Raw genomic sequence first — 26,768 nt, 5'->3', positions numbered from 1 at the left:
AGAGGTAGTTCTGCTTAAAAAGAGAACACCGTTTTGCTTAGAAAGCCATATAACCTCAAGAGTGTTTTCTTCTGTTCTCTCTGATATAAAAGCAGAAAGGAGGGCAGTATCAAGAGGACGTAGGTACGTGGTGGTCTAGTTTATACCTCATATTTTACAGCTGCCTGTTTATTTATGCGAGGAACAAAGTCCAGCAAAACCGACATTGTTTTCAGTGGCCCTTGGGACAGATGCTTCCTTGACTAACACGCTGAGATAACATTAAACATCTGCTTGGATCAGGATAGGTGTTTATGAAGCAAAGCTTCCAGCAATAGCTGAGGGCATCTTTTGCAAATTTTTGTACTTGGGGCAGGGATAGGAGAAGGAAAACACAGAGGGAGGAGGGGACGAAGGGTTAGCTGCAGGTGCCTTCTCCAAATTGTCAGTTTCTGGTGACGCTTGCTCCTTATTATAAAACTGAAAAAAATTCTTATTTTCCTAGGTTGGTATGTTTTTAAGCTGTGTTTGCAATACTATCATGTGAATCCTTTTGCCAACAGAGAAGGGAGTTTCTCTTTTTTCCCACGTGTTTATTTTTAAAAAAAGAATTAATTACAACTGTGGCCTGTAAAAGGATTTTTGAATGTGCAGCAAAATTTCTGTGCACAATTGCCAAAGGGCTTACCAGCTTCCCTTGAGTAAAACAAGACTTCAAGCCACACAAATAGAGAAGGTCAAAGATGCTCATGCCTCTGGCATCACAGAAGATTTAACTGGGCAGTCTTTTTCAGTGCATGTTACAGGCAGGAATGTCAGACACTCGAGAGACATGTGTAACATTACAGGCAAAAAGTCTGGGTTCTTCTCTCTGGTTCCTCAGGATGGATTTCTGGGACCATATACATTCTGACTCTTGCCTAGAGATAATGAATCAGGCAACAAAAATAAACTGTATCATGACTTTTCTTCTGTTTCCTCTGTAACCTGTGCAACTGACCTACTTCAGGGGAGGCTGTGATACATATTGAAATAAGCACATTTAAGGTTGTTGTATAGCAAATGAGACAGACATTTTGCCTCTTATTCACCCCAGACCTTTAATTACCCTCCTTTATCTCCACCTAATTTAGTTTCTTTATCTTTTAGTCTCTATGTCTTATCCCACCATTTTTTTTGCATCATACAAAGAACAGGTTTTGTACCCAGAGGTCTTAAATAAGGACCTTTATCATGGCATTAAAACTGTGTTTTAAACCAACAGACCATTAACCTACTGCTAGCCACTGCACAAGATGGTCAGCATACTTTTCCATGTTATTGTGACCAGGCTTTTGAGCAGATAGCAGTCGTAATACTGCTTTTGGGGAGCAAGTGTCATGAAAGGAGTGCCATGACACTGTCTGCAGTTGTCATGTATGTGGAATACTCAAAGAAATAGCACAACAGATCAATCACATGGCTTACTTCGTTAGCACTGTGCTATGTGTCTGTTTGAGGATGGATGGATTAGATCTGGATGCTCACTCTGGCACAGGAGCAAATCACTTGATAGCAAATTAAGAACGAGTAAGGAATAAAGTTGATAGCCTACAGAAAGCTGTGGGAATAAAGCTGTTTTTGAAAAGAGGGGGAAAATCTCTTCATTTTCCAATGGGAAAGAACTTGATTAATGGATCAGGTAACTTGAATTTTGGAAGTTGTAGAGAGTCCTGCTCATGTTAGGAGTAGCCTTTTCCAGCACGTCAACAGGAGCAATAAGGTCAAGGGAGTATGAGGAGGTTGGAGCGCAGGGGAAACAATGTGGTTGTTCCCCTAGGCTGCTGTGGTGTATCTGTCAGCAGGGGATATGGGTGCAGCATTTCTGCAGGAGGAGCCCGTGTGTTAGTACAGCAATGGCAAGTGGCAAGTACAGCACACACTACAGAGGGGTACAGGTACAGTCAGGCTGGCCATGTTTGTAACTGGTTATACCATGTCTATCCCCCGCTGAATTGTTTCCCAATTGCATATATAACTCTGAGTTAAATGAGCTTCTCTTGTGTGACTGAGGTGTTTGAAAGCTGCTTGCACATTCTTGGGACATAATGGGGAGCTCTGGGGTTTTGAAAGCCAGGTTAACAAAAAGAACCCATGTGTTACTTTCTTCTCATACAGCAGCACTGGGGCTCAGACTACAGATGAATCAAGGCTGCCAATTCAATCATCCAGAAATACTTTATCAGCAACTAGCAGCTAGCTCAAAAATTTCAGTGCCATCTTTGTATTTCTTTGCCTTTTAATAATCATAACTTAGCAATCTAATTTGGTGGTTTTACATTCTGTCTCTTTACAGTATCACCTTGCAGATTGTAAGACAGTCATCTGTCTTCTTGGAAACATTTTTCACTGTTAAAAAGCATCCAAAATTTAAATAAATACTTGGACTTCCGGTGGGTTTGGGTTTCTTGTTTGGGTTTTTTGTTTTTTTTTCCTCTTGCTCTCTGTTTTTTAACTACAAAGTTCCAGGAAAGGAATTATTAAACCTGGACTCTATGTGAAATGAGGGCTTGTAGAGGGAGAAGGCAAGGGCTACTGTGGCTGAGCTGAAGGACACAGAACAGACAGACTCCTTAACAAGTCAAGGATCTAAATGTAAGCTAGTCCATTCCCAAGAGCCACTCAAAATTATTCTGTTCTGTGGTTGATTTATTTATAACTATAGCTGTTTCAGTGGGAACAAAACATTAGGCCGAATTCTGACCTCAGAATATAAATGTAGAATCATTTCACTCTGATTTTTTAAATTTTTATGTCATTGCTTTGGATTCGTACTACTGTAACTGGAATCAGAATCTGTTCTGTTGTATTAGATTTGTTTGGGTTTTTTTTGCTTCGAGACTGCATTTCTCCTATCCTTTTCTCTAATTCTGAACAAAAAGAGCAGCAGAGTGTATGTTTAAACTAGTGCTGCAGCCACCTCTATATGCTCATCTGTACCTTGAGGCTGACCGGGCTGTGAGCCTCCTCCATACTCCGGGGACAGACTGGCTGGCAGGCTCGCCAAGGCTGAGGAGTCTAGCTCACTGCACAGTTCCCAATTTCATTCAGTGGTACAAGGAGGCACTTTTTAACTGTTTAGGAAACCATGGAGAGCCATTATGGATTCTGCCATACCCAGGTGATAAATCTGTGATAGCAGCAATGTTTCACTCTTTATTTAAGAGCAAATGAAACAGAGATAGCTTTGCAAAATTGGAGAAGTTCCAGAATGGCAAGTGGCACTGCACAGCCTGTCTGAAAACCTAATGCACATGAAGAGCAACAGGAACACTGCATGTTTATTATGCACCCTAGGCTGTTCTGCACCGGCTCTTTTTTTCCTGTGTTATTTACGTGTCCTCAAATTGACTGCCTAACACATCTAAAAAGCTGTCAGATGAAAGTCCTCACTCGCAGCAGAAACAATGTTCTACAGCCTTTGCACTTACTGCCTGTAACTGTTAAGTGGGAATATGGGCTGGAGAGAAGTTGAGGGATTTGTCAGCTTGTTTTACTCAGCTTCTTTTAGTCAGTTAGTACAGAAGTATGAGTTCCTTCATTATGGTAACACTCTTCAGTAACAATCATATGTCACCCCGTGGAAGATAAAAGTAATTATTCTTCATTTTGGGACATGCCTTTTCTGGATCAGAAAATACAGTGCCTTCAAGAATTCATCTCTCAATTCAGTGAATCAGCTTGCAGTGACAAGTGCCAGCTATTCCCCTTCCCCTTTTTTAAGACTTAACATTTTGTTGGGTGTATTTTTAAAAATCTGGTTTGGGTAGCTTTTACAAAAAAAATAAAGCAGGTTGCTGCTGTAATCATTCCTGAATTTAGCCATGCTCTGATGGCTGAAATGTGATCCCCCTGGTTAATATGCAACTAACTGGGTCTTCTGTTATATTTGTTGATAGATTGTATTTCTTTTGCCCTTGGAAATAACAACAATCGTTTGTTATAATCCAGGTGTTTGGCTAATCATGTGGAGTTTTGACTCAAATATTGCCAAGACATCTGTATGTATTGTCATTTCCGTAGCTTAGTATTGTCTCAACTCGTGGCTTGAACATTTAGGCCTCTTCCTCTGTGACCTTAGATATTAGCTTTAGCATTGAGATGAATTGATGTGACAACCAAAACCAAACATTTCTTAAGGAGATAAAGTAGTTCTGCTTTGATAGATACAGCTATTTCTTTGGTCCCCGTTTTGTACATCAGGAATAAGAAGGGCTGCACTGCATCTCTAAAGCTGCTTGGAATTATATCAGCCTCCGCTGAACCCTTTACAGGCCAAAAAAAGCCGAGACATTTTCCCACATTATCTGCACTGCAGCGATGGCAAATGTTAGAGGCAGTTCAGGGATATGCTAAGCAGCACACTTCTGCATGCTGATGTGCTTCCCCACTCACATGCTGACACACATAGCAGTGTTCACATCCACAGTGCATATACCCTGGTACTTCCTTGGCCATGGAGTCCAAAACAAGGCACGTGTTTCTGTCGATGGGACCCAGACTGGTTACAGCCACAGCTGATCATGTGTATAATCTGTAATCAAAAATCTGTTTTCAGTATGGGAAATTCTCACTGTATGTCCTCATGTCCCCCTCAGTGAAACTGGGCAATTTTTCTATTAATTCACCACTCTCATGAGTGCTGAGCAGTATTTAACAGGAGACTAAAATTTGAAAACTAGAAAGCTTGCAACAGTGTTAATTTAATATCTCCATCTTCTTTCTGCAAATAATAAATGTTTTTCTTGTTGAGAGCGTGAGCTGGGCTTTTAGGGAGCAGGGGACTGGTGAGCTGTGAGGGTTTTTTGTGGTTTTTTTTTTTTTTTTAAAGAAGCAATAACTGCAGTTATGTAGTTCAAATCTGACTAAAACATGAACTATAACTAAAAAATCAGGAGGATGTGCAACAAAGCAAAGTAGCAGTAGAGTTTTGAACGTGGCACTAAAGTCATCATGTCTGAAGCACAATCATAGAAGAAGATGAACCCTTCAGCTTTTTGAGGCAGCTGAGTGATACGCAATCTCGTGCAAGATCAGTCTTTAATGAAGCGAGGTTTGGAAGGAATTATTGGTGCCACATTTTGGATGCCTGGCTATTTACTTGCAAGTGTTGCTTTTGCTGCTACTTTGGAGTCTTCAGCTGCAATTTGTTGTGTGACTTCTAAGGTATTTTGGAAGAGCTGTTCCTGTGTCTCTTCAAGAATTTTTCTATTAAAAAAGCAATCAGATTGGTACCCATAAATGGGAAGAAGATGAAAGCAAAAGGGTCTGTCCTTCAGTCAGTTATTTCAAATTCAGTATTAAATCTCATGCTGTGAAATGCCACTGTTGAATAAGATGAGCAGGAGTGTGTCTACCACTTATAGGACAACCCGTGTGTGTATGCGTGCATGTAAGGGAACAGCCCTCTTGGGATGTAAAATCATTTATGTTAATGGGACAGTGTGCACTGCAGTGAAAATCACATTTCTGAATGTTACAATACTGGATGTTCCCCCATTAAATTACTCAGTGAAAAAGGACCAGTACCTGTCAGTCTTGATCCATTCAACTTGCTTAAGTATTTGGTTATCTTTGGGGCTAGCGGTCAGATAAATGTATGCATTAAGTGATCTTCTGGGCCGAAAAGGAGGCCCAGGAAGTCATACCCTAGTTTGTAGTTACAAACTCATGCTTTACTCCAAAGCTATTGTCTCGGGAGGATGACAGGATGGTTATGACAACCCTGCCTTCTCTATTCACAGGTGTTCCCTTTCCAAAGAACTTCCTTCAGATCTGCAAGAAGATACTCTGCCGGCTTTTTCGGGTGTTTGTTCACGTCTACATCCATCACTTTGACCGTATCATCCTTATGGGGGCTGAGGCCCACGTCAATACCTGTTACAAGCATTTTTACTACTTTGTGACAGAGCTCAACCTCATAGACCGCAAAGAACTAGAGCCTTTGGTAAGTGTGGGGTCTGGGGGAAAGCTCTAGGAAATTTTCCTCCTCCCTTCACTGAGCCTTTCTCACACTTGTTGCAGTGTGTTTCCTCAGGGAATAAAGTCCATGGTTGAATACAGGCAATTTAAAGGGATGAACTCTTGCCTCTCCCCATAGACCCATTCTATCTACTGCAGTATTTGTGAGATGCTCAGTAGGCTCAGTAGAAAGAGAAAAGAGCAATGTATTTTATATGGAAAAATGCAAAGTGGGAAGTACTGCTATTTGAAAATAGAAGCTAATTTGTCTTCTGTTTCTTCCTGTACTATATATTTCATATATAATTTTATTCTGTCTTTTTTCATTGGTCAGTGACAGCACGGTACTCAGCAATCACATGAATGCATGTGAAGGGAACAGTGGTCTATATAAAGGTGAATTGTTTTGCTTGGAGTGTTTTTTTTAAAATCTTTAAGTAGGTGTTTGTGAAGGTATTGAGTGTGTTAGATCCAGAGCACACTCTGGATCTAAGTGAGACAGATGAGGTGAGATAGAGGTTCAGACAATTAGCAGCGTAACAAAAGCAGACGCTTCCTTTTGGACTGAAATAGATCAAAATTGAATTTATCGTTTCCAAAAGTAAAGGTCCAGAAATGGAAATGCTTTTGCTCTTGCTTGCAAATGCAAATAAAATAAAAGTGTAAGTAGAGAAGGAAAAGTAAGGCATAATTCAGAAAGCATTTTATACACAAACGTTCACTGTGGGCATTTAGCCAGCTTTAAAAGGGATCAGGGCAACATTTCTCCATGGGTCAGAGTTTGGAAAATACTGTGTCGGACAGCTTATTGATGAAGTGCTAGAACTACTGGGATTTTTCTTCTACAGAATCGCAGAACGGCTGAGGTTGGCTGGCACCTATGGATATCATGTAGTCCAAATCCCTGCTCAAAGCACTGTCACCTAGAGAGGGCTGCCCAGGACCACATCAAGTTTTCAGTTGTTCCACATAAAGGCACATTGCAAGGAGGTGTATAGCTTAGTTGGTATGAAATACTTCTGAAAGTGTGGCAAAGTGATGTTTGCCTGCGTTTCTGCCAGAGTTGGAGCTTTTACAGGTGTGGTACATTTATATGCTTATGTTGACTGAAAGAGAGCCTGTGAAGTGAGACAAAATGGATGGTCTTGTTTTCAGCAGTTCACAAGGCCTGCTGAAAGACACTGCATATGGCACGTGCTGATAACTTGCAAGGTATCTATTGTTTCTTTTTAGGTAGAAAAACTTAATATGCCCTCTAAATTTCTCCTAAGGGATAGAAGGAGGCCCAGCAAAAAGAAGTTCGCTGCCAGACTACTGACCTAGGTTAGCTGTAGCTGTTAAATGTTGAGGGTGTGTTACAAGCAAGATGCAAGGCAGGATACCTCAGAGGTAGGAAGAGAGGCTGTCTTAAGGCCGTTACAAGATCCTTGCTTGCTTTGGAATACAGAGAGCACAAAAATGATTTAACGCTGCAGTTGGTGGTTAGCAATATTCCTGCACTAAGCAGACAGACGAAGGATTGGGGCCAGAGTGGCGCAGAAGGTGGCCCAAGTCCAGCAGCAGAGCAAGCTAGAATGTGCTTCAATTGGTGCGTGCTTTCCCCTTGCATTCCAGCATTCCCTCCCTTCACAAAATTATCCTTAGGATCATCACATGATGTGGTATTATTAACTTTGCTGGGATGGAGGGTCTCCCAGAAAAATGTTTCACCTGCACTGAGGGGGCACCATGTCAGCAAACTGACAAAGCTCCACCTCCTTCCATCTTTCTGTCCTTGACTTGGGTAGGTGTCAGCCTTTTGGAAATGCAGAAAAAACCATATGTCTGTATTTTTGTCTTCAGCTGGGCAGAGAGGAGGGAAGAAGTTGCCAAACAAAAGCAGACATTACAAATAATCTTGAATTTTAATGCAGTATTTGAGGACAACCTGTGCCCTGCCAGGTTCACCGTGGCAGGAAATGAGCCCACATTATCTCCCTTAATTAGAAAATGGTCCAAGAGCTGATTAAATAAACAGACTGCCACATGCTTTAATGAACAGGAAGGCAGCTAATTTATCCACATAACTTGAAGAAGGGAGAAAAATTGGGCAGCAGGCAGTAGATGAATAGTAATATTAGCCTGCAGGACTTAATGCTCTTTGTTTAAAATAGATTTTATCAGCCTTTTGCAACTCAGTACAGCAGTTATAAAATCAAATGAAGCAAATGAGTCAAATAGGTTTCCCCCTCCCATTCGGGAGTTGCGTAACTTGTCCTTTCTGCAGTCAAAGACAGGGCTATAGTTAAAAATGCTGCGTATCTTTTTCCCATCCCTATCACAATGTTAATTTGACAGATTCCCCAGTCTTTTGCAGAGCTGTTTTATGTGGGGACAAAAAAAGAAGCTGGCACAGTCACTGACCCAGCAGGTGGTCCTGAGGGAAAAAAAAACATGTCCAATTGGTTAATTTAGGGGAAAAGAAGAAGTCTGAAAGCATATCTGCCCTTTTCTGCAGCTAACAGGCAGACAAGGCAGTCTGCACCGTGAGAGCTCTCAGAAGACCTTTAAGGCATGTCTCTGTGGGGAGGCTATCAGGAAATAAACTGAGGTTTGAATTTTAAGATGTGGTGTCCACTTTGTGCTAGCTCCCTGTGTAACCAGCTTTATTTTCCACTGGCAGTAGTTCACCTTAAATTCACTTCTGAGCCTCTTCCCAGGGCCAGAACTGTCTAGCAGAGTGGTGCCTATTACCTCCATCCCACCCTCACCCTGTGTAGGTGACTGCTTGTATAGGGTACTTTAAAGAGTTCATCTAAAAGTGCTTTTTGGTGAGAATCTTAATGCAGCTGCCTCAGCACAGTAACTTACTGTTTAAATGACAGCCCAGCTACAGCGAGTAATGCCCCTCTACTTCCTTCCTGTGATCCCTTTTCTGTAACAACAGATTTCATAGTATGTAGGACTTAAGAAATGTGCCAGAGTACTTTATAAGCACATCATGAGCAAAACAGTCTTGCTTCAGGGAATTTTACTTAATTTATCGACAGTTAACAAAACTTTTGATTACAGATGTGGGTATTGAGGCAAAAAAGACAATTAAACAAAACACTTCGTGAAGAAACACCTTTCTTCCTCAGGCTCTACTTCTCTTCTCCCCTTCTTGGTCTCAAGTCCGCTTGGTTTTGCTACATATTGCAGTCAGCTACTCCTGATCCCTTTGGGGAGGTGAGGGGCAATGCAGGAGACCAGGGAAGTGTGTACTGCTTCTTGCTTCTTACTTGTTTTCCTCCACTCCAGCATGGGTTTACTGTGGGACACAGTCCCTCTGTGGTGTCCTTGCTTTGGTGTGGGTTGCCGATGGCCCATAGTCCCCTCAGTGCATCTCCAGCCACAACCTCAGCAGTGCCACCAGCCATGTGTCCTCTCCTCTTAGCAGCTTCTGCTTTTTAAATATCTGTGGGCAGAGGCCCCGTGTGTTTCTCTGACTGGTTGAAGTTTTCGCATGTGGTGGGTTATTTGCAGTGGTTTCATGGAATAAGCTTTGACTGGCCCAGGACAGTTCATGATGACCCACAACAAGTCATCCCTATAGCCCCCAAATACCAAAACCCTGCCAGTTATGCCTGGTACATTGCATTGCATTCTCTGCAAAGTAAGTCATGTGCAATCTGTTGGTTAAAGCCTTGCTTTCTGTTTGCAGTTTTGTTGTGGGTTTCTTGCCTGTCTCTGGGTAATAGCTCCCGTCATGAGTTTTCCCATGTGGAATATCAGAATATTTAGCATTTGACAGAAGTATTGTGAGCCTAAATTCAACAGTGTTTACAAAGTACTCTGATGCCACAAAGTAAGAGTTGTAATCAAGAGTAGAGCTTGCGCCTGGTTCAACTTCCTACCTTCAGCAGCAAGCTGGATCCTTGACACATACAAAAGGAATGGGAAGACCAAAACGTCCTGTGTTCCTTAACTTGGCATTCTCTGGCTTGCTTTGCTGTTGCTTTAGGAGTTCCAGTGGTGAAAATGGGAAGTGTGCAAGCACCACACCATCATGCTTCCTAGCTCAGTAGACATCACATGAAACTAGCAGTCTGTTGGTCTGGGCTCTGAACAACAGATCCAGACCCTTGTTCCCCTTCTGTCCCAGGGGGTAGATTGGATATCTTTAGAACTGCTTCACAGAACACCTTGATGTTATTAAAGTGTTCTCAATATATGCAATCATGTACTCTATCCTCGCTTGCAAAAGGTGTAGCTCTTTTTAGTTAAGATATAACTTGAGACCGTTTTTAATATATTTTGCTGGGACAGGTCACTTGTCAGCTTTTTTTACTTTTAAGGAATACAAGCTGCTGTATGCAAGGCAACATAATCCTTTCCAAATAGTTTTTGATTTCGTTAGCTCAACACAGCATAAATCATCATAAATCTGATTTTCCCTTAAAGAGAGGCTTCCAGTGATGTGGCAGCATCAGAGCACAGCAGTTTCTCTGGCTCAAATAACACCGTTTCAAAGAAAAATAATCCCTCCTTCCATTCCTCTGTGTGAGGGGGTGGGATGTCTTTTTTAGCAGTAGCTGGTGGCCAGCTTCAGATGCCTGGTCTGGCTTGGTCATTGCAGAGCCTGTTTACTGCTGCACTCTAAGCTTAGCTGGAGTGGGCACAGATCCCGTCATGAAACCTGAGGATCAGTGCAGCTACAGCAACATGACCTCTAGAAAGGCTGGGGGGAAGAAAAAACTAAAACCTTATGAAGAGCAATAAAATTAATGCCAGATAGGCATTAAACCACAAAGTGGTTGGGCTTTTTTTTCCCTCTCAGACAGAGAGACAGAGGCAAAGAATCCAGCAGCTATACTTCTTCAGTCATGTAAGAGCCTTCTGATTCAGAGGCCTTAGAGAATCTCAGTGGAAGGCATTTTGTCAAGTAACGGTTGGTGATACAGCCATCTACTCCCAACTTCTCAGCATTGATCTGTATGTATTGCAGTATCTCGTTTTGATTTCTAAATCTGTGTATTTTAATTTTCCTGTTATATCACTGTGCCTTGTGTTTTTCAGAGTTAAAAAAAACCCAAACACCTAAAAACATGATGATATTTCACTGTTAAATTTGGAGGTCTGAGCATCATGTAATTCACTTAAAGGAACAAGGTTCCTAAGATGCAGGTATTTTTGTAAAAACTTGTGGGAGGTGTGGACCCAGCTCTTTTTCTCACTATTGAGACATGACCTTAAATTATATTTCTAAAGAAGAGGGATAGAGGAAAAAAAATATAATTGGTCTTTTTGCTATGCAAATCTGTGCAAGGTCATAGAGGGCCTGAGAATGTGTGGAGGGCTTGTACATTCAATATGTACTCTGAAACTTGTGTTCTAATAAAAAATCTAGGTGGCAAACCCAAGTATATTTCATCTCTCCCTGGCCCCCCAGTTACAGAATTGTGAGCAGGTCAAGCGTTCATATCATGCCAATGAGCAGTGGGAAGTGATGCGCAAGGAGGACCCTGCCAAAAAGGGAGGAATGATTCACATAGTTTAGTGCATTATTTGCTTTTCTTACTGCTATTAGGAATTGACAAATGCACAAATCTGATTGCCAGAGATAGCAGTATATGCCATTTTTGTACATTTTCCCGTTTAACCAACATAGTGTCCTCTTACAGAGCAAAGAGTACCTTTTGTGCTCTTTCAAAAATGTATTGCAAACCAGTCAGATTCCCATTAAACTCCTACATAACTTTGGAAACTATTGATGGCTGTGAAATTTCCCTCTGAGGACAGGGGTAAAAGAGAGCAGAATATGGCCATCTGCTTTGCTCATTCTCCAGAAGTCTTTTTTTTATAAATTCCATCCTGTGAGAACTTTGACCTTCTTCTCAGAAGTCATTTTTTATAAACTTCTTTTTTATGAGAACAGAAAGTAATAATTACACTTTAATGAAGAAAAACAGAGGAGGATATTATTTATGTGTGCCATTCTGATAACTGTTAAAACACTGATTTCATTTAGATGCAGAGACAAACTGTTAAAACACTGATTTCATTTAGATGCAGAGACAATCAGCCATGGTAGCAAGTGGGTAGCGCTGGGGCTGGAAGTGGTGGCAGTCAATGGTGCTGAGTGTATAAAAATGGCGAAGCTGGTAATTGCCTCCATAAGGATGGAGTTCATCTGCAGGATTAGCAAAACCAGTAAGGTTTTCTTCCTTTATTCTCCATTTTTCTCAGTGTAGAAGCTTTACAGCATGATTTGCTTCTGATAACATTTTCATCCAATATTTGGAGCTGCTTAAAAGTACCCATCTAAATGTGGGGGTTTTCCCAACTCTACAGAAAACTGTCTTTCTGAATGGAATTTCTAGTGCTTGTCCAGGCAGTCTGCTAAGTAAAGAGATGAGTGTTTAATACATTAACCTAATTATTAAACTGTTTAGTTGTTTGGGGCTTTCTTCTTTTTTCCCCTCTCCCTTTTTTCCCCCTATGAAGCAATATTATATATTATTTGCAAAAACCTACTATGGTCTGGGTGACAGAAGATTTCAAAGTTAAACGTGTTCAGGAAATTAGAAATTACGCATTGACGTTTGTGTAATGACCATAACTCTACCTTGCTATATTTTGTGATTCAGAGCTGCATTGATGCCCTGATGACCCTGACAGTAATCTGAGGTACTTTCTTTTCAGTCAGTGGAATTGTTCCAGATCTTCCCATAAAATTCAGAGAAAAATCTAGCCCTGCAGTCACAGGTGGTATGTTCATGTGTTGTTTTTCCACCAACACAAGTATTGCACAATATGCTGCTTTGTGTGCTGCCGTAGGGTGCTCTGCACGCCGTAGATGTATTAACTGAGAGGTTCATAGGCATGTTTAGCAGAACAAGAAAAACTACAAGGCGAAAAGGAAGAGTTATTTTTGTACTTACAGCCAGGATGTCAGAAGTGCTGCCATATGTGTGGCATTGTTGGTGAAAAAATTTAAAATAGGTGCAATCTTTCCTATTTTCCAGTCAATGGAGACTTCACCTCACTGCCATGACTTTTCAAATATCATGGAGTGGCTTGGCAACTATATCAGCCAATTCCCTCAGGACTCTGGGATGCATCTCATCAGGTCCCACAGACTTCTGTATGTTCAGGTCCCTCAGGTGGTCACAAATCTGATCTCCTCTTACCATGAGAGGGACTTCACTCCCCCAGTCCCTGCCTTGTGGTCCATCCATTTGAGCGGTGTGGGAAGAGAGGTTGTCAGTGAAAACTGAGGCAAAAAAGTTGTTGAGTACCTCAGCCTTCTCCTCATCTGTTGTTACCAGTTTGCCAGTCTTGCTCATGAGGGGGGATACACTTTCATTGACCTTCCTTTTCTGACTGACATACCTTCTTATTTTTCTTGGTGTCCCTTGCCAAGTTGAGCTCCAGACAAGCCTTGCCCTTCCTGACCCCATCCCTACACAATCAGGCAGTGTCCCTATACTCTTCCCAGGATACCTGTCCCTGATTCCACTGCCTGTGCATTTTGGTCTTGCCCTTTAGTTTGACCAGCAGGTCTCAACTCAGCCATGCCAGTCTCTCACCTTCCTTTCCTGAACTCTTACACCTGGGGATCAAGAGCTCTTGTGCTCTATGGAAAGTGTCCTTAAATATCTGCCAGCTCTGTTCTGCTCCCTTTTCCCTGAGGATGGTTTCCCAGGGGGTCCTGTTGACTGACTGCTTGAGCAGCTGGACGTTTTGCTGAGCAGTTACACATAGCCTAATATTGGCATAAGACAGATGGTGGAAACACCGAGCCGTGGGAAATGTGATGGGGCAACTGTTGCTTTTGTGGTAGCCTGCACTTCTGACGGCACAAACACAGCCAAAAGTGGAGTCCTTCACTGTGTGCTGGATAAGTTAGTGCCCTTACCTTCGTGTGGGAGTTTGGGCTTGCAGCAGTTGCTAGTGCTAGTCCTGCCAGATGGTAAGGGGATCACACAGAAGTCAGGATAACAAATCAAGAAGTCTCCAATTCTCATGAGTTTCTCCATCCTGTTTCTTTCATCCTGTTTCAGGATGAGCTAATTAAAAGTACTGTAGGCAGGTGGTGCTCAGGTGAACACTTAAGACTCTCTTTTTGCTTTGCCAGGGCTACAACAACGATAAATATCAGGCCCCCAGCTCTGTCACTACTGTGCATGAGGCACCAGTAGCTGCTGTTACACATCCAATTTACTACAAACAGCACAGCAGGTCAAAGGAGGTGATTCTGCCCCTCTACTCCACTCTTGTGAGACCCCACCTGGAGTACTGCATCCACCTCTGGAGTCCCCAACATAAGGACATGGACCTGTTGGAGCGTGTCCAGAGGAGAGCCACGAGGATGATCTGAGGGCTGGAGCACCTCTCCTATGAGGAGAGGCTGAGAGAGTTGGGGCTGTTCAGCCTGGAGAAGAGAAGGCTCTGGGGAGATCTTATTGCGGCCTTCCAGTACCTAAAGGGGCCTACAGGAGAGCTGGGGAAGGACTTTTTACTAGGGCATGTAGTGACAGGACAAGGGGGAATGGCTTTAAACTGGAAGAGGGCAGGTTTAGATTAAACATTAGGAAGAAGTTTTTCACTTTGAGGGTGGTGAGGCACTGGCACAGGTTGCCCAGAGAGGTTGTTGAGGCCCCATCCCTGGAGGTGTTCAAGGCCAGGCTGGACGTGGCCTTGGGCAACCTGGTCTAGTGGGAGGTGTCCCTGCAGGGGGGTTGGAACTCGATGATCTTCAAGGTCTTTTCCAACCTAAACCATTCTATGATTCTATGATTTTCACAAAATAATTAGCAGCTTTGCTGTGTCTTTGTCTATACCACAAAAAATGTTTAGTCATCAGGAAATTCTTTGCCAGAGATGCCACAGACATAGTAGAAATACCATAAACATAGCCCATCTGGCACTAGCCCCATCCCTTGCTCACAGCAGAAAAATCAGCAGTAGCAGGCTTAACAAAACATGGCAAGTATTGGCATTTTGACGAGGGTACAGGCAGATGGAACACATCTGAGTTAAACAGGATGATCAAATGAGACTTCTTCGGCAGACAACTTTTTCAAGCATATATTTTAAAATAAAAGTGTAAGTTGGTTAATAATTTGATTATTTCCAAATTTTGGGGGGGGTTGTGCTTAGCTAATATTTAATGTTTATGGTGAAAAACAGAATTTGCACTTTTCCAGTCAATTTTCTCCATATGTCCATTTGCAATCTCTATGAAAGCAGTGATGGTACCCATAAATCAATAGGCTGTGAAATATAAATTATTTGCCAGTCAGCAGAGCACTGTAGAGTACAGTAGAGGAGAAGTAATTTCATTAAAGTCACTGTGTTCTTGTTATCTTTAATAGCTACCCAATTCTATTTTTATATTGCTGCTCATTGCCATCAAAGCACAGCCCTTCAGATCCTTCTGAAGTGTCCTGTATTATTGCACTTAGAGGAAGCAAGACAACAATAATATTAACACACTGTTTTAAAGATATGTCTGGCTTTTTATCCCAGACTTCCCAGTGTGTTCTGTGTGCTGGCTGGCTGGCTTAACCTTTACGCAAGGAGCATGTAAGGTTTAGCCTTGTTCAGAGTCATAGATGCTGTTTATGCTCCAGAAGGATAACTGATCGTTCCCTAATTAATCTGTCATTTACAGACTCTGACCCAAAAATCTATCAGTGAAGCTTCCATATGAAAAGCTTTTCTTTCTGCTTTCCTCATGCCTTCACATTGGGGCATTTGGAGGGAGAGCTGGCTACTCCCTGCCACTCTGATAAGAACAGGCAAGCTCAACCCAAACAGCTCCTTCTGCAGAAGCTGACACCTAGCTTTCCCATCCTTTCTGTTGTTATTTTGTCTGTCCTCCCACGAAATTGCATTCCATGCCCTTTGCTAGGTGGAATCAACTATCAGCCTCTCTTAATGCAAAATTCACTTGCCAAATATTTACCATGTACCTTGTAGAAAACTGTGCCCAACTAATACCCAATATGTGTGTACATACGGATAACTGAGTCAGAGGTCATTTGCCCATGTGTGTCTGTTTGTGTTCAGTGGCTGTCCTTAGGCTTGCAACCTCGGCATACAGCTAGTCTAAAACTGTTCAAAATTCAGGTACTTGTGTGTTCACAAGTATAATTCACAGTATGAATTTACGTAATAATTTAGTTTTTCTACAAGGTTGTTGCTTATAGTTGCTTTAAATTCTGTTATTCATCACAAAGCGATAGAGTGACTTAGTACTTGTTCAGGTATTTTTCGAAATTGTATAAATACTCATTGAGTCAACTTTAAAGTAGGTATAATTTCTTTCTCCCCCACCCCCCCCGGTTGTTTGCTTTAGTAAAAGAGTCCCCATTCAGGCAAGGCTTGTCACTGCTGCCAGCTAGCCAGCAGTACTTTTTTCTTCTTTAAAAAAAAGAAAAAAGAAAGAAAAAGAAACCAAGCATTCTCTGCCCCCAGTCCATTTTTTACACTTCAACAAGATATGGTGATAATATCCAACAGTATTTCTTTAAATTGTACAAATTATGAGGATTTCTCAACAAATGGATCTGATCACTAATTGAACAAGAAACCAGTAGATAGTAAATAAATGCCATCTTTTCCATCTCCTCCATTTCCTGCAAGAAATTAGGGGACGAATGAGAACTCTAGGACTCAACATTGCTGAAAAGTAAGATTCTCAACTTTCGTGCTCAAAGAAAGCAGAGTCATAAGATGCACTGCACTGCCAGAATTTCTGAGTAAATAATTTCTGGCATGCATGTTTTTAAGGATTATTTTTATACATCAGCTGCTTTGCTTGCACTGAACCCAAGCACACTCTGCTGAGAACAGGAGGACAGAAGGACTTTCCTACTAACAATTTTCTGTGTGTCATTGACATATCAGAGGTTTTGGAGTGGCTCTTTTTTGGTGCTCTGGATTAACCACTGTGCCGTCTTGTACTTCAACACATTTATCTCTCATTTGTGGATACATAAGTACAGGCGTCTGTTGCTGGTGAGGAGTACACCACGTAAGTCCTGTTTTAAAGTTTAGCTAATGAACATAAATTATAGCCTGTTGAACAAAAAGGGCTTCTCCAAAGTAATCCACATTTCACAGTTTGTGATAAACAACACCACATTTGTACCTCAAAGAGTTTATTAATACAAGATAAAAAGATTTATAGTTAACAGTCCAGAATAAAGTGAGAACAAGAAACTTTTGAAGCTTATTCCTCCAAATGTCTTCAATTTTGCAAAACATTAAATGAGCAGAAACTAACTGCAAAATAGCACCCATCTGATACTTTTGCACTTCTGTCTTATCTTTTTTTTTTTTACAATGAACTCCTACGAGATTGCTATAATACAAAAGACATGACACGTAAAAAATCTTTTCCATAATTATTTAATTCATTTTGAGCCTCCAGTGAGTTAATGTGAATCTTGCCTAGTCAATAGGTTGTTGTTCTGTGCTGGCTCAGTACGTGTGGGGAGCAGCTAGCTCGGTTACAGCAACAAGGAGAAAAAAAAAAAGTAGAAAAAGGCAATTGTGGTTGCAAAACCACAAAAAATGACATGGGCATTCCAGGTCAGGTGTGATATAAAAAAGGAATTTGAAACTATTTACTTTGTAATGGATGCATAAGTATTTCTTCTGCTGTACTCACATGTGAACTTCCTGCACATGGACTTGCCCGTGTTTAAATTCTGAGCTGGATCAGAGGCAATATTGCTCCATAGTAACCACAACATGATACCTTACTCTGCCTGTTGTAGTAACTTGTAGCCAATGGGAATCAGAGTTGCAGTTCATGCCCCATCAAGGAAAAACCCCGGAGAATAAAGCGAAACCTTTGAGAGTTCAATCAAATAGACTTTTCCATCAGTAATTTGTATGAGTCTATTTACGCTAGTCCTTATACCAGTTAGTAGAAGGGATCCTTGCTGATTGTCTGTGCTCTGCGTGGAAAGCAAATTAACAGCAAGTGGAGACTGGGAAAAGCATTTTCACCAGCACTGTGAAAAGTATGATGGCAACTCCTCCATCATGGTTCCTGTAATGCTTTTGGAAATGCTTTTGTCCTATCTGCACTAGCATCTCAACTGCTGTTACTACTGTGGAGAGAAGTACTGCTCTTCATCCTCTTCGACTTTACATATATCCTGCGCTTCTCTAAATAACATAGATAATCTGCCCTTACTCGACTGCAACAGGGAGACAATCCACTGATTGAAAGTTGTCAATCTTCACAAATAAAAGACTGCTTAAAAAAAAAAAAAAAAGCAGCAAAACTTGAGATTACTTAGAATTCAAAACATTCTGGATAGCTGTTCAAAAAATGTAATTTCCTTTCTGGTAACACTTTATGACTTAATACAGTAGTCTAACTGACATCAGAAGCCAATTGTGAAGACATTATTTAAAACAAGTTTCAGGAAAGCTATTCTACCTAGCTGAGAATACATATTTTTGTAATTTGAACAGTACTTGATGAGTAACTTTATTAGTTTTATTGAGTGTTGGTTTGGGCTGTTATTATGCTTTCTAAACCCACATGAACCAGAAAACTGAGAAACAGCAAGTCCAATTTTTCTAATTGTGAAAAGAAAAAATCTGACTTGGCAGTTTTGTTAAAAAAAAAAGGAAAGATGTATTTGTTGTCCCACTTAAATAGATCTGTTAATGTATAAAACGATGTATGTAAAATAACTACTATATGCAACAAAGTTTGTAGTAGGGATCTAACATGTCTCCTGATAAATTGTCTGTAAAATTTTATACTAGAAATAGTGTTACGGTGTGCTTATTCTCTCTGCATGACCTCAGTGCCAAAAGCAGCACATTTGAAGTTCATTTAATAGGGTAAGATACACTAAAACCAACCACAGAAGGACTTCTATTTTATGGTTACAGAAGACAAAAACATGCAGAAGGTGAAAGTACCTCCTTGGAATATGACACCTTTAAGCAAGTCAGTCATACAAATGCATGTTCTGTGTTATCTACCTGGATCTTACCCTACTGGCAGGTGCATTTCACAGTGTAATCTCCTGATCCTGTTCCTACTTGCAGTCAGGTGATAAAATGCCTTTGTCATCAGTGATAAGGGATTACATTTTCAGAAAGCAGTGTTATCTGTGTCCTGCAAACATCACCATACAAATTCAGGAGTAATCAACTAGGATTATTATCAGGCCATCCTTTGCTTCAAAATAACCACCCTGAAGGTAAACAGATTGTAGGAGAGATTAATTTAGTCCTGTGCATCATGATAATTGAGACTCATTGAAGTGGAAGACATCCTGAAACCTAACAAAGGAAACACCCAAATTATCAATATGCCCATTGGGTTGCAATTACCAATCAGTCGGTCTTTTCTGTCAGTATACAGGGACCGGGGCAACTAAAGAAGTAAAGGAAATTTTTTATAGTAACTTTGGGGAAAACAATTTCTAAATGAAGATTCAAGGCATAACTCAAACTACAAATGCCAGAAAAAAAAAAGAGTTTTGTAAACTGCTACAAATCTGGCTTCGACTTTCCTATCCTGGTCACTTAGCTGTCTGAATATAGATTAGTTGTGCAGCACAGGATCTTAGACCATGTGATCTGTGCTATGCTATAGTAAACAGCCTCTTTTGTGACCAGGGTACAAAGAGCTTTGTCCACATGATGATTATTTGAATTGTTGAAATCTTTTTGAAGAAAACAACAAAAGAGGTCACAGAAGTCACAGCCATTTGTGCTGTGAAGAACAGTATGTAAAATGTTATTTTAAACCTTTTGCTTCTTCATCTACTTGTTCTGTGGTTCTGATTTGAACAACGAAAAGGCTGTGAAGTGGCTCCGTGGGTACAGCACTGAGCCTCTCTGCATATATATGGCACGTCCCATTGGTATGGCTTGCTTTTCTGTCTGTGAGAGTAGGGAGGAGAAAGTATGTCCCAGTGATGGTTCTGTCTGCTCCAGCAGAGCCTTCTGATCATGAACCACAGATCAGAAGCGTTGTTTGTGTATTGCCTTCCTACCCAACATCGTGTATTTATTCACAGGATTGTTACACGGATATTAAGTTCCTTAGCCGTAAGAATATGGTTAAGGCTGGACAATGCATTTTTTGGGTTGCAGTGTTTGAAGACATGAGTACATGACAGGCTACATGCAGAAGGTTGTTTTCTGTAAGTTGGTAACGTGGGAGAAATGAATTGTGCATGGTGTCCATTGCTGGCATCTCCTCGCTGTTGGCTACTTGGTCAGATCTTCCAAGCTGCTGGGTACCTCTGGGCAGGGTGTCCCTGCCCGTCAGGAGGTAATACATTTCCCTAATCACTTCTCTGCTGTGACACTTGTATACACATCTTAAACCCTCACTGTGTTTAAAACAGTTATTAAAGAGCTAAACCAAGCTGTTGTCACATCATCCTTGGCCTTCCCACCTGGCAGTAGGAGGAGGTGAGGAGGGGGAATGCCATGCCCCATGCAGCTGCATTTTAGGGAACTGGAGGTGAAGGTGGGACACAGGCACTGAACAAGAATTCAAATCTTTAAAGCAGTCGTGGGTTTAGTGGAGGTGTTTATTGCATTTATTATTTTTTCTGGTGTTCTTGTGGAATACTATTATTTATACTGTTTACTCATGTCATTCCACCCGCATTCCCATCAGCTTTTACACAAGACAGACTGCAGACCCCTTGCTTCCATTAAATACTGGTAAAAAGGTGATGTCTTTTTTATGCCTTATGTTCTGCCAACTCCATATTTGACTGACGCAAACATAGAAACACCCATTTTCTTAGGAGAACATGATTCTTTATTGAGGAACTCATTCTTCTTGTAACCCATTCAGAGTTGATCAGCATCTCCCCACAGGTAGGTTTGTCCCATTAAAAAGATCTTTCTTCAGCTATTCATGCATGCTGATGTCAGATTTTTTCTGTACTTTTCTTGCTTTATTTGAAAGTGAGCTGAGGAGCAGAAATTAAAATAGCTAGGTGTAGATTTATGTGCTGAATGTATCTGACATGCATGTTGGAGCAGCAGGGAGAGGAGAGCACCAGATATCCATCAGAGAGAGACTGATTACCCTTTTTAAGACTGTGTTGCTTTTCCCTCTTCTTCTGGGAAGCCATTTTGGTACTCCCTGAAAAATATTGAGGAATGCATCCTGCCGTGAAATCACAAATACTAAGGAAAGAGACAGATTTCTGCTCACAAAGTAGCTTGTTAGCGTTAACTCCAGCAAGCGAGTAAGTACTTTGAGGACTTGGCAAAGAATAGCAAATGTTTCTCTTTAAATTACTTAGAAGTTGGTTCTGTGTTAAATTCTCCGCAGTGGCTGGTGTGTGGGCGTATTCAACACACAGATAGGGTCCAGATTTTATTTTCTGTTTTGCATTTTGTCTTTGAAAACAACATTTATTTCTGTCTTCATTTTTTGAGTTAATTGCGTAATCCAAAATTGAGAACAGGAACAAGTCTGAATGCAGCAATACAGAATAATGCTCTGGAATTTCTTGTAATCTGTTTTCAAGAGGAAGCACATCTGGTATCAAAGGGTCTGGTATGGAGTTTCTGTTAATGATGTTTTGGGTGTTTTGTCAGCACAGAAAGACTTTGAAAGTTTTAAATATCTTTAAAAATGTTTGCGTGTGCCTGTCTGTCTCTGTGTCTGATTCTGTAACTTGTCTTGTCTAGTCTGTGTATTTCATTTAATATCCAGCTGGGACTGGGTATCGCAGTACCTTAAGCCAAAGAGTCAGCTTTTCCAGTCTTCCTGCCTTCTTAGAGGAGTCAGTCAACAGCTAGTTGTCGTTTCCCATGTTTGGGAAGTAGCCTTATGTACTTTCAATTGATAATTATTAGTCAAGAACATACCTCTACACCTTTCCCAAATCAACAGTAAAGTTTCAGAGAAGCACAAAACCAGGAAGACTCAGGAAACACTGGAGACAGATTTGAGTTTGTGTTAAAGGCAGTGGTCACCCAACAGCTGTGCACCACCAAAATAACTAAGGAGCCAGATTTCTGTTGAGGTTTGAGGGGGACTTCTCTGCTGAGTTAAGTGGGACTGTGTGCTAAGTTCCTTGGTGCCCATCAGAATCAGTGAGGGATTTTCCAGCAGGCTCTGTGAAGACTGAATGATTAGTTTTTAAAGGTTAAGTATCTCCGAGGGAGCATTTGGCAAATAGGAGCGGTTTTCTCTGTAAAAACCTCGGCAATAGGCTCTGCAGCACACAGCATGCCTCGTGCTGCCGTCCAGCTGAGGCTGGACACTATGGGTATGACCCTTACTCTCATTCTCACCAACATTTTGAGTGAAGCTAACTTTTTCTTTGCCTGCTTCATAATTATATCAATCTCTTTGAGAAACCATTTCCTGTTTGTTTTTCTTCCCTATTGTAAATTCGTCTGAGAAAAAAACAACAAGCAGTAAGTCACTCTTACAAAGCATGTACTAATTCATGTTTTGTTTGAGTCTTTTTTAAAAGCACATCTAATTCATTGTCATTGGCTGAAATCAGTAAAAGCTCATGCATGTATGTGCAGGAACGCAGCGTGATCATATGTCTGTATGTCCATGTCAGTCTTTTACCAATAACAATATAGGTCAATACGGAAAAGTTTCTGTGCATTGGAAATTATGATGTTTTGTAAGTTTTAATATTTTTCTGACTTAAGAACTTTATGGAACAGAAGGACTGTTAAGTAGAAGCAGGGAGAAAACTGCAGAGCCATTTTCAGGCAACATTCTGCTGACAAGGTGGCGAGAATAGGATTTGGGGGGAACACAGTGGATGTAAGAAACTGTGAATGTGACTGTACAACCAAACAAAAATGCAGAAATTAAGGGAGACAGAGGCTTGGGGAAAATTTGTATTACTGTAAAAAATAAATTCTGCCTCAACAGAAAATTTAGGAATGGCGTAGTAGGTTCATGCTTCATGACTCTTGAGCAGTGGAACACTCACAGCTGTGCATAGCTGAAACATTTCAGAAACTCACATGGCAAACTGGTTTAAAGCCCTCGAGTTTACATCTTATGCATAGATTATCTAGGCTCTTACTCTTTCCTTTGCCTGGACACATTTATCCATGTCTAAACTCCTCCCTCTGGTGGTATTTTTTCTTTAATGTAAGAATGGAGATGAATTTTGCTTGTTGAATGTGTTGATCATGATGTTTTATTATATCAGGAGGGAGTTTGTCTCCCACTGCTCCTGAAGGAGGGTGGCCAAGTTTACAATGACTCCGATACTGTCCACATTACCCTCTTTAATGCTTTTCTGACAGGGTAAGATGCTATTGTCTGATTGCAAATAGCTGTTCAGCAGCAGCTGCAGAATGAAGTGGTGGTGTTTTACAGAATCACAGAATGGTCAGGGTTGGAAGGGACCTCTGGAGATCATCCAGTCCACCCCCCCTGCCAGAGCAGGGTCACCTACAGCAGTTGTACAGGACGGCATCCAGGCGGGTTTGGAATGTCTCCAGAGTGGGAGACTCTACAACCTCTCTGGGCAGCCTGTGCCAGTGCTCCACTACCCTCAAAGTAAAGAAGTTCCTCCTCATGTTAAGATAGAACTTCCTGTGTTCAAGTTTGTGCCCTTTACCCCTTGTCATATCACTGGGCACCTCTGGAAGAAGACTGTTCCCATCTGCCTGGCACCCTCCCTTTTAAGCATTAATAAGTTCCCCCCTCAATCTTCTTTTTTCTAGACTAAAAAGACCCACATCCCTCATCCTTTCCTCATAAGAGGGATGTTCCAAGCCCCTAATCATCTTTGTAGCCCTTTGCTGGACCCTCTCCAGCAGTTTCCTGTCCTTCTTGAACTGGGGAGCCCAGAACTGGACACAATCCTCCAGATGCGGCCTCACCAGGGCAGAGTAGAGGGGGAGGATGACCTCCCTCGACCTGCTGGCCACACTCTTCTTGATGCACCTCAGGGTGCCATTGGCCTTCTTGGCCACCAGGGCACATACCTTGCAGACCTATCAGCTGTAGTTATTGCTAGTACAGTATGGACATGCAGACCCTTGAGTATGTGAAATTTAGGGGTCTGCAAAGATCAACACTGCCTCAAGAAGCATTACCACCTAGTTAATCTTCGGATAAGGGAAATAATAATTTAAAATCCGGGATGAAAACAAAGACTTTGGAAACAAGTACTCCTTTTCCGAGCTTTCTACTTGCAGCAGGTGTTGCTGAGGAAGGTGCCTTTTTGCTATGGGCGGAGAGGCACACTCCTTGCAGAGCACCACAAGCCTGGCAGCACCCTGTGGAAGCAGCTGGGAGTGCAGACCGCTGGGGAGCACCTGGCATCCTTGGCTGGGAAAACCAGCTCTGGAAACAGCGTCATGTCCCCTCAGTAAAACTCCTGCGTGGTGTCAAACCACATCAGGGCTTGTGGACCCTGCCCTGCCCTCTCTTCCCTAGGAAGAGCTTCCTGAGGGCTTCAGATCAAACTGAGTGCTGCTGGGTTTTACCCGCTTCTAGATGCCTGCTTTGGTCAGATAGTTATCATGGTGTTGATGTAGTAGTAAATTATATGCTGCTCTTCAGTATTTCCTAGCATAGTTGCTTCTTCTGATCTCTCAAAGAAAGAAGAGGGGGAGGCATTTTGTATCCGCGTATGTATAAAGCAGGAGGAAGCTGTCCAACAGTGGGATGAATTATATTAAGTTCTGCATTTGGTGTTTGTTGCTGTGAAGGAATAAGCCTAATTGCAGCTGTTTAAAAAAGAAAACAACCCCCAAAACCCCACAAAACATTTAAGGAGACAGATTTTTCCATGAACATTCACCTTTGTCACCTTTAACAAATGAAAGAAGAAACAACTACTAGTTCAGATTACTGTATGGATCACTGTGGAGATCACACATTACTGTATAAGTTACTGTACTAATTACCACTGTCTTTATAACTGCTGCAAATGACAATACTCCATTCTATTACATGCGTGACACCAAAATAACAAGTGATGCAGGATAGTTTACAAATCTACAAGAAATGAAAACTAATTAAAGCTCTGGAAGGGGAAAAAAGTCCCACAGTTCTGCATAGGATTCTAGGTGGAGAAATTATCTGTTAAACACAGAGTAAGATACAGTTACAAGTCTGTCAGGAAGCCCTATACATTAGGTATTAATCATCTCATAATTTATAACAAATTATTCAAGCAAGCTAAGAAGTTTTTTAGAAACTTCTGATAACTTGGTAAATCTAAATGGGTTTTCCAAGGGAACTACTGTACAGTCTGCAGATACTATGCAAGAGGAGCTAAAGGGACAACCTGCACAACTATGGTGGCCCTTAGATGTGGCAGCCTTTCCACCTTGACAGCAAACAGCACACATTAGTGCCATGTATGTGGATGGCTGTTAGCCAAACCATCTGATACATCTTTCCAGAAAATCTGGTGACTATCATGAAGACTTTTATAGAATGGGGCAGCCAGTTATCACAGTTTGTATCAGAGTGACTGTAAATCAGATCAAGTAAAATCTTATATGGATCCCAAACCCCAGTTTCTAATGGAGTCTGTGAATGCTCCAGAACCCCATCCTAGAGACAAATGCCGCAGCTCTGGTAATGTCTTAAAGAAGACTTGTGTCCACATGACCACGTGTAGGCAGAAATAACTAGGCAAAGAATGTATCTCCGTATTTCCTGTGGCTGCAGGTTCAATGACAGTAATTGGAATCCTTTTTCTTACATTAAGTTAAAAGGTTTCCTGCTTTTTCAGGAGATTAATTTCTTTTTTGTGGGATACAGTACCATTTACCTGACATGGCTAGGCAATTAGTAGGGTATTAAAGCTGTCAAGGATGACGAAATGCTGCATGCCAGTTATGTTCATTGTCCTTGAAAGTGACAGAGAGGAGCAGAACCATGGTGGCATGTAAAACCACATGAATTTGCAGAGATGCGGAAATGTTACTTGGGAAGAGGTATGCGCACACTTTACAAGAAATGCCATTTCCTTTTTAATCTCCCCTTCTTTTTTTACAGAAAGAGATGACAACCAGGATGTGTCACTAAAAAGCTACCCGCTGAAGAAAAGCAAAGTCCAGTTTTCTTCTTACTGCAGAGTTCAAGAACATGACAGCCCTCGTGGACTAAGCCTGCTTGTTAATGCATGAAAGCAGGAACATTGGGAACCACAGTAACTTTCACAAATGGTTCCCACCACTGTCACTGTTCTTAATCCTGAATATGCTGCTAGGAACCTCTCATCTGAGTGACCTGGATTATTGAGAAAAAGAAGAATCAACTTCATATTAGTTCTAGCTCTTTCACTAGGGATAAGAACCTCTTCAGCCATGAACGATGACAGACTGTGCTCCTGCTGCTAAAGCTTTACTGAAATTCAGATCCCTGGGCTGACCTCCAGATTAGTTGTTTTGAAAAAAAAAAGCATATTGTTAGTTGCAATGTTGTTTTCTTTTTCTTTTGTTTCTTGGTATGTGCTTTGTTTCCCAAGTGAAGCAGAATTTTGAGGTGGTCTGGAATCACAGAAGACTTTTGGCCTTTAATGCCCCCCACCCCTCACCAGGCCACCCAAGGCTTGGCCACCCTTCCCAAATGCCAGTGAGCCTTGTGTTTCCAGGAAGACAGCCACGTCCTTCAGCTGATTGGGCAGTTTTTGCTTCATTGTGACTCATAATTTGGTGACAATGGGACAGTTTCTGATCTCAATTACATAAGATGGGAATCCAGATATAGCTCTGTAGCGTTGAATTATTTTCTTCGAATTCATACTGTGACTGATGGCTAATCTGCTCAGTATGTCCACATTACATAAAGAAGTAGCTATAGT

At 41.4% G+C, this 26,768-nt stretch overlaps 1 protein-coding gene across 1 annotated transcript in view; it reads left to right on the top strand.

Annotated features, from left to right (window-relative positions):
- The window catches only part of MOB3B (MOB kinase activator 3B), a 58,155-nt gene extending 32,064 nt beyond the window's left edge, over window positions 1-26,091 (top strand). The window contains exons 2-4 of the mRNA XM_009895885.1: window positions 5,763-5,965; window positions 9,484-9,613; window positions 25,961-26,091. Coding sequence (XP_009894187.1) covers window positions 5,763-5,965; window positions 9,484-9,613; window positions 25,961-26,091 — 464 coding nt within the window. The remainder of the gene's footprint in view (window positions 1-5,762; window positions 5,966-9,483; window positions 9,614-25,960) is intronic.
- Window positions 26,092-26,768: the final 677 nt, after the last annotated feature.

This window comes from Charadrius vociferus, unplaced genomic scaffold, assembly GCF_000708025.1.
Source record: "Charadrius vociferus isolate BGI_N301 unplaced genomic scaffold, ASM70802v2 scaffold231, whole genome shotgun sequence".
Taxonomy (NCBI): Eukaryota; Metazoa; Chordata; class Aves; order Charadriiformes; family Charadriidae; genus Charadrius; species Charadrius vociferus.
The sequence above is the reverse complement of the archived record's forward strand: the minus strand, read 5'-3'. Positions and strand labels throughout refer to the sequence as shown.